This window comes from Cariama cristata, unplaced genomic scaffold (assembly GCF_000690535.1).
Source record: "Cariama cristata isolate BGI_N322 unplaced genomic scaffold, ASM69053v1 scaffold5671, whole genome shotgun sequence".
Classification (NCBI taxonomy): Eukaryota; Metazoa; Chordata; class Aves; order Cariamiformes; family Cariamidae; genus Cariama; species Cariama cristata.
This window is the reverse complement of record NW_009597414.1, coordinates 6478-13981: the sequence shown is the minus strand read 5'-3', so window position 1 is coordinate 13981 and position 7504 is coordinate 6478. Positions and strand designations below refer to the sequence as shown.

The following is a 7504-nucleotide window of genomic DNA, read 5'->3' as shown; positions in this document are numbered from 1 at the left end:
GGGGGGGGGCGGAACGACATTTAGGGTAGATTATTTAAGGAGTATAAGCAAATAAAACGGAAACATATCTGAACATGTGCTCTTCAGAGTGATTTGTTAAATATTTCTGCATTCAAAAATTCATTATTTCTACTTGGTGTGTGACTAGTTCTTTGAAATTTGAAATATATTGAGTTTCATTGCATCATCCCAATCTAGTCATACAGTGACATGAGTTGAAACTTCCTGTTTCCACTTTCACTGAATTTCTCAATTTTGCCTGAAGTAATTGCCGAAATAAACTGGCTGAAAACAAGTGAAATCAAGAAAATACTTGTTCTCATACAGTGATTTAATGATTTAGCAAATTATTATTCCTGGTTTATTAGGGACTTACTCTGAAAACTCAGCAGCAAATACGAGTTCCTTGGAAATTTTTATTTAAATATTTTCGTATATGATAGTAAATATAAACCTTGTGTTTTGTTCCTGTGACTTCAAATTTTAAGTGGACTGATTTTTATTTTAATATTGTAGGAATACTTGTTTGTCATGTAGGTTTCAAGTAAAAGAATGGGACACCTAGCCTTATAGTTAGAGTATTGAACTAGAAGGTGAAATAACTCGGGTAAAATGGTTCCAAAATAATTTCCTTTGTAAACTCTGAATTTTAGTTGTGTTGTTTTGGTTTTTTTTAAATCGAGCTTATAATATGATGAATTTTCAGTGATAAAGATTCCATGCCTTGCTGCATGCAGAACAACTGAGCATATGCAGTTACTAGTAAGAACTTATGTTAACTCTATTTTCTTGGTATGAAATACAGCTTAGTATCTGAAACTCTCCATGCTAGTTGAATTGTATGTAAATAGAGCCTCTTGTCAGTCATATTGTGTTATGTTTCCAAATTATTTCAGAAAAGAATTTGTGTGCCTTTCTTTGTCTGTTTATAGAATTTCCGTATTCTGCGAGACTAAAAGATACTGGATTTTGTTATATTTTTCTATGTTTTCTTTTATTTTTAGAGTGATATTCCAAATAGATTTGAAATGAAAATCCATCGCACAACAATCCTTGAAGATTCTTACAGAAGAATTATAGCCGTAAAGAGAGCAGATTTCCTTAAAGCAAGACTTTGGATTGAATTTGATGGTGAAAAAGGTTTAGACTATGGAGGAGTTGCCAGGGAATGGTTCTTCCTTCTCTCTAAAGAAATGTTTAATCCTTATTATGGATTGTTCGAATATTCAGCTACGTAAGTAATACAGGTCTAGAAGACATGAAGACTAGTTAGGGAAAGCAGATCAACTGTATTTCTCATACCTACTTTAAGAAAGAAATTACTTTTTTGGTTTTTTCCTTGCCCCCTCCTAAATTGTACAGAAGAGTCTAGTTATTAACAACTGCAACATTCTGCACCTAGTTCTTTGTTTGACAGAAGAATAATGTGGAGACGGTACCTGTATTTTTTAGCAGTCTAACATAAGCCATGTCATCTTTGCATACAGAAGCATACGCTTGCAACCATCTGCTACTTACAGAAGAGGCAGTATTTAACAAATAATGTGGAGAATATTATTCTGACTACTTAAAAATTAACGTAATTTGGTACATCTCTAACTTACAAAGGTAGTTTATGGTGTTTCAAAACTTATTTCTGCTGTGCTGATAGAATCTTCTATTGAGTGTTGTTTAATATTAGATTAGTGATTTACTAATCCAAATATGATTATTTTTTCAGCTTCATGAAAAGTAATACCTGATTTAACCAGTGATGTTTTTCAGATCTTCAACTGTTGGACTGTTCCAATAGTACAACATTCTATTTTTCTTTCTCTTCCCTGCTCCCTCCCTCAACTTCAGAGATAATTATACTCTGCAGATCAATCCAAACTCTGGACTTTGCAATGAAGACCATCTCTCTTATTTCAAGTTTATAGGTCGTGTGGCTGGAATGGCTGTTTACCATGGCAAACTTTTGGATGGTTAGTATTTCTTTTTATGCAATATGATATTTAGATTAATATTGTACATATTTTGAATTTTAAGTTACATACTGTTCACTTTATTTGTTCTTCTTTAAAGCCTTTTTTATTCGTCCTTTTTACAAGATGATGCTCCAAAAACCAATAACGCTTCATGATATGGAGTCTGTGGTATGTGTTTTGCTTTATCAAGTATGTTAGGACTTCATGTTCATACTTTTTTTTTTAATATCTTTAATGACATTGTGAAGGTTGAAAGTGCATGATTCAAAGAAATTTTAGGCTACATCTTTTAGAAGTCTGTAAGTTGTATAGGAATTAAAACTTCCAATGAAAATCAGAGAGACTTAGACTCTTGTTTAAGTCAGTTTTAGCTGTATTGAAGACTTGACCCCAAACTTTCTATGATGTTTTCTTAAAATATTTTTAGGCACTAAGATTCTTAAAATACAAACATCTTTGGGATCCCTGTCTCAACACGCTTTTTAAATTAGTTTGTGTCTTGATTATTAAAAATAAACATATTCTTATACTTTCAGAGACTGAAAATATTAATGAGTGATACAATATAACATTTTTAGAGGAAAATACAGTCCTTAGAATTTTCTTGTTTGTTTGTTTTTTTTCTCTGATAATGGTTCTTATCTAAAGTAGTTATGGGCACAGTGATTTTTTTTTTTATTCAATCTCTTTAATGTATTACTGGGTTTGCTGTCCTATAAGAATACAGAATATAGTTCCTAGCTGTTTGAGTAACAGATTTATAGATGTGTACTGATTTCCACCCCCATCCCCCCTCCAGTACTATAGAGTCATAGAATGGTTTGGTTGGAAGGGTCCTTAAGGACCATCTAGTTCCAACCCCCGTGCAATGGACAGGGACACCTTCCACTAGACCAGGTTGCTCACAGCCCCATCCAACCTGGCCTTGAACACTCCCAGGGATGGGGCATCCACAACTTCTCTGAGCAACCTCTTCCAGTGCCGTGCCACCCTCATAGTGACGAATTTGTTCCTAATATCGAATCTAAATCTTCCGTCTTCCAGCTTAAAGCCATTGCCCCTTGTCCTATCACTCCCTGCCCTTGTAAAAAGTCCCTCCCCAGCTTTCTTGTAGGCCCCTTTAGGTACTGGAAGGCTGCTCTAAGGTCTCCCCGGAGCCTTCTCTTCTCCAGGCTGAACAACCCCAACTCTCTCAGCCTGTCCTCATAGGAGAGGTGTTCCAGCCCTCAGATCATCTTTGTGTCCATCCTCTGGGCCTGCTTGAGCAGGGCCATGTCTGTCTTAGGCTGGGGACCCCAGAGCTGAAGGCAGTAATGCAGGTGGGGTCTCATGAGAGCTGAGCAGGGGGAGAATCCTCTCCCTCAACCTGCTGGTCATGCTTCTTTTGATGCAGCCCAGGATGTGATTGACTTTATTTTGTAATTCTCTCTCTTAGGACAGTGAGTATTACAATTCTCTGAGATGGATTCTTGAAAATGACCCGACAGAACTGGACCTCAGATTTATAGTTGATGAAGAACTTTTTGGTCAGGTTAGTATGTTTATGTAAAGTAGAATAGACAAAACATGAAAAAAAAAATTTGATACCATACAGATAAAAAAGCTGATTTTTATCTGTATGGTATTAAGAAAACCCCTTCATTCACAGTCATGTTGGTTTGTTCACTCAGCTTCTAGCTGGCATATGCTCATGCAGTGCTCTGTTAGCCTGGATGTGATGTAATAAAGGACTTGGAAATAAGCAGAGCTTTAAAAAATAGCTTGTGCTTTTTTCTTAAATAATACTTGGATTGAAATGTAGCTGTTGCTGTGATTGCAACTGAGACTAAGATATCCATGGTCCCATTACTTAATCTGGAGTAGAGGTTGGGTTTATGTGATTGACTGGAAAGGATAAGCTCTGTTGGAGATTTTTGGAATCATAAATTTCACTGGGCCATAGTAATAGGGTTTTTTCTCTTAAGATGTACTAGAAAACTATGGAATAAACAAATTTGTTGTTGTGTAGATAGCTATTTAAGATAAGTCATGTACAAATACTACAGCTCTTGAATAAAAGTTCCAAATTACAGGTGGCAACTAGATCTAAGTAGGATAATAGCCTTTGTGGTCTTGTGTAGCTAAAGTGATACTAAGTAGGAGTGTGAAAATGTACATCCATAATGAACTGAAAATCAGATATTTGTCTGCTGAGGTTCTAGTAGTATATATCATTATGTAACAGATACACATATTGTTTTACTTGTTTACTAGGACCATTGCTGAAGTTGTTCTGTAAGTGTTTTTCCTTGAGATTTGGAAAAAGGCTGGGTCATTGAATATGCAGTTAGTGAAGTCCACATTACTGAGAACTTGCATGCAAACTTAGGTGATCTATTGCAGCAGGTCAGGAAAAAATGGAAGTTGTCCCATTGCAGTCTGGCATCCCTGAATAACACATTTTTTTAAAGCAATCAACTTAATCTATTTATTCAGGTGACCTGTGAAACTAGCTTTTTCTCACAGTTCTCAAATTCTGCATTCTTCAAGAGTTAACTATATTGCCTAATATTAACATAGGAATTCTGTTATGTACTTATCTCATTTAAGACCTATTCTGTGTCTTGCGTTTAGACCCATCAACATGAACTGAAAAGTGGTGGATCGGAAATAGTTGTCACCAACAAGAACAAGAGAGACTACATTCAGTAAGTAGTGGTCACTATGTGCAATGTATCTCACTGGATTACCCCTCTAGTAATAAGGGCTGTGTGTTAGTTATATTAACAAAAGGGAAATTGTTGCTTTATATATGAATTGCTTTTATTCTAAATATTTTTGTTTTGTTTTTTTACAGTCTTGTAATTCAATGGAGATTTGTGAGCAGAGTACAGAAACAAATGGCAGCCTTTAAAGAGGTATAGTTTTAATTACAAAAGAAATTCTTCTAAGAATTTGTTGCACATAATCTTAACACAAACTTTTTTGGACATCCTGAAGAGCCACAGATAATGTTGTTACAGGTATAAAAAAGGCAGTGATACTGTTTGTAGTGTCAGCTTTGAATTATTTCAGACTTAAAAATCTTTCTATCATATTTTTCTGAGTTGTATAATTCATATTGAAAATTTTGCTTATTTCTCAATCCTGGCTGACATCTTTAGCTGTAGTGCAAACTATTTCAAGAACTCTGCAGAAATGAAAATTAATTCTATTAGTTTGATTTAAACTAGCTGGTCTATCCTTAGTTGTGTAAATGATATAATATATATGATATTCAGGCTTACATATTCACCATTCAGTGTTGCACAATAAAGATGTGAGATAAGTCAGAAGTACTATAACCAAACTGGGGACTGCTGATGTCCAAACATCGGTATTTGGTATATTGATTTGGTTCTGTTTAGTAAAGCATTAAATATTGTTCTCAGTGAACAAAAATGCTTAAATAATGTTGACTTGATTTTTAAAAACTTCCCTCATCTTTTTAGGGATTTTTTGAACTAATACCGCAGGATCTGATTAAAATTTTTGATGAAAATGAACTAGAGGTAAGTCTATCATGGAAAAGAAAACAAATTATGTTGAAACTTAATGGTACTGACATAAACTTTGGTGTGGCTTTTGTCTTTTTTTTTAATCTCTGTAGTTATTAATGTGTGGACTGGGAGATGTGGATGTGGCTGATTGGAAACTACATACAAAATACAAAAATGGCTACAACATAAACCATCAAGTAATACAGTGGTTCTGGAAGGTATCATGAAGTTCTAATATTTTTTTACTTAAAACCTGTTCAGCTATGCTAGTTTATCGTGTGACTCGTCAATAGGTAGGTAAATATTTGACCATTAAAACTCCTGAGAAAGATTGTAAGAAAACTAAAGATGAGGTGCATGGTAAGAATGTAAATACACTACTGATACTTGCTTTTTCAAAAAAAATCCATGTCTAACTGGGGTTAAAAATATTTCTGTGTAGGTTTTTCTGGCATGGTTACACTAAAGAGGTGTTAAACTCTTCTGTTTAATAAATTACAGGAATTTGGCTGCTAGTTCATAACATGAGGAAACTTCAAAGAAAGTAGGGGCCAAATCTTCAAGAGAAGTATTTTAACAGCCTGCTAAGCCAGTAACCGTACTCTTGTTACAGTGCCATTAAAAATTGTTGACTTCATAGCTTTTCGCAATAGGCAGAGAAGTAGACTATGTGTGTCACTAAAAACTGCATAAATATGTAAAGGATAATGATCTAGAGATAGAAACTATGTTGCGTAAATTAAGGTTTTTAAGCTAGCAGATTTAAAAATAAGTCTTTAATTGTAATCGTTATCATACATAGGCAGTCTTAATGATGGACTCCGAAAAGAGAATAAGATTACTTCAGTTTGTGACTGGCACATCACGTGTACCTATGAATGGGTTTGCTGAGCTGTATGGTGAGTACTTATGATTATGTTCACAACTAAGTAACAGAGAACATGATACCAACATTGTTATGATGTTTGAAGTCAAATATAGGCACATTATTTTTCAAATTTTGCTTTAAAAATGAGTATTTACCGGTAGTTGTAAGAAGCAAAGTTAGAGAAGAGTCACTTAAATCACACATGGTTCCCATGTTCTATAAATACTTCATTTTAATTCTGGTTTTGGAAGTTTTTAAATGTATAGGACTTCTGAAATGAATGTGGATGTTTAAAGTTCTGAAGAGCTGCAGAAGTCTCTGTTTAACATGTGATTGAGCTTGAAGAAAATTCTCAGTTATCTAAGACCTGATTACAAAGACATACTGGCATCAGCGGTTAACTTCGAGAATCTGAAGTTCCCCAACTACTTTTATCTGCTCACAAGCCACAGTTGTACAGATACGATTGTTTGTAAGGATATACTCTAAAGAGGACCATTGAACGTGGTCCACTGACTGACCACTGAAATGGGTTAAACGTGATGCCAAAAGATAAGTAGTGAACCTACAATACAGAGACTGAAACAAGCAGATGGCAGCGAGGAGCAACTTCAATACCAAAGCCATAAAATCTGCTGTGGAAAGACTGCAGGCAAGCAGATAGAACAGCCTACAAAGGGTGGGGGTGTTTTGCTTATGGGAAGTCTGTTTTCAGCTGCCATTGGTTGTTATGTTTTCTGCTAGACTACTTTGTTAAGGCTAAAAGTGCTTGAGATCTTATGCAAATGACTGACTAGCCTAACTTGCATATTTGAATAAACATCTCCTGCTTTGTAAACAAGGCAGTAATTTGTTTATAAAACACTAGAATTGTGAACAAATACCACCCACTGCGTGTCCCCATTTCTCCGTCTTCATTTTTGTCGTAAATACTTGGTTTATTTTTTCTGTTCCATCAGTGAATGAGTTGTGAGTTCCAATGGGAGGGACAGTGCCCTAGGCAGACTTGAGCCACGTGTCTGCCGTTGCACCTGAACTTTGGTACTGTTGGAGCTACAGCACATGCTCATCACAGTGGAACCTGATCAGAATTCTTCTGCCTCTAGATTTTTGTTTATTTGTCTAAAAACACTGCCGAAGATAGACCTAAG

General features: G+C 35.2%; 1 protein-coding gene across 3 annotated transcripts in view; it reads left to right on the top strand.

Moving 5' to 3' along the window:
• Positions 1-7504, top strand: part of NEDD4 (neural precursor cell expressed, developmentally down-regulated 4, E3 ubiquitin protein ligase) — a 47521-nt gene that overhangs the window by 37541 nt on the left and 2476 nt on the right. For all 3 annotated transcript variants that reach the window (XM_009708858.1, XM_009708857.1, XM_009708855.1), the window contains 9 exons: positions 1005-1234; positions 1843-1964; positions 2065-2135; positions 3403-3498; positions 4581-4654; positions 4804-4864; positions 5438-5497; positions 5596-5703; positions 6288-6384. In XM_009708858.1, the coding sequence (XP_009707160.1) occupies positions 1005-1234; positions 1843-1964; positions 2065-2135; positions 3403-3498; positions 4581-4654; positions 4804-4864; positions 5438-5497; positions 5596-5703; positions 6288-6384 (919 nt within the window). The remainder of the gene's footprint in view (positions 1-1004; positions 1235-1842; positions 1965-2064; positions 2136-3402; positions 3499-4580; positions 4655-4803; positions 4865-5437; positions 5498-5595; positions 5704-6287; positions 6385-7504) is intronic.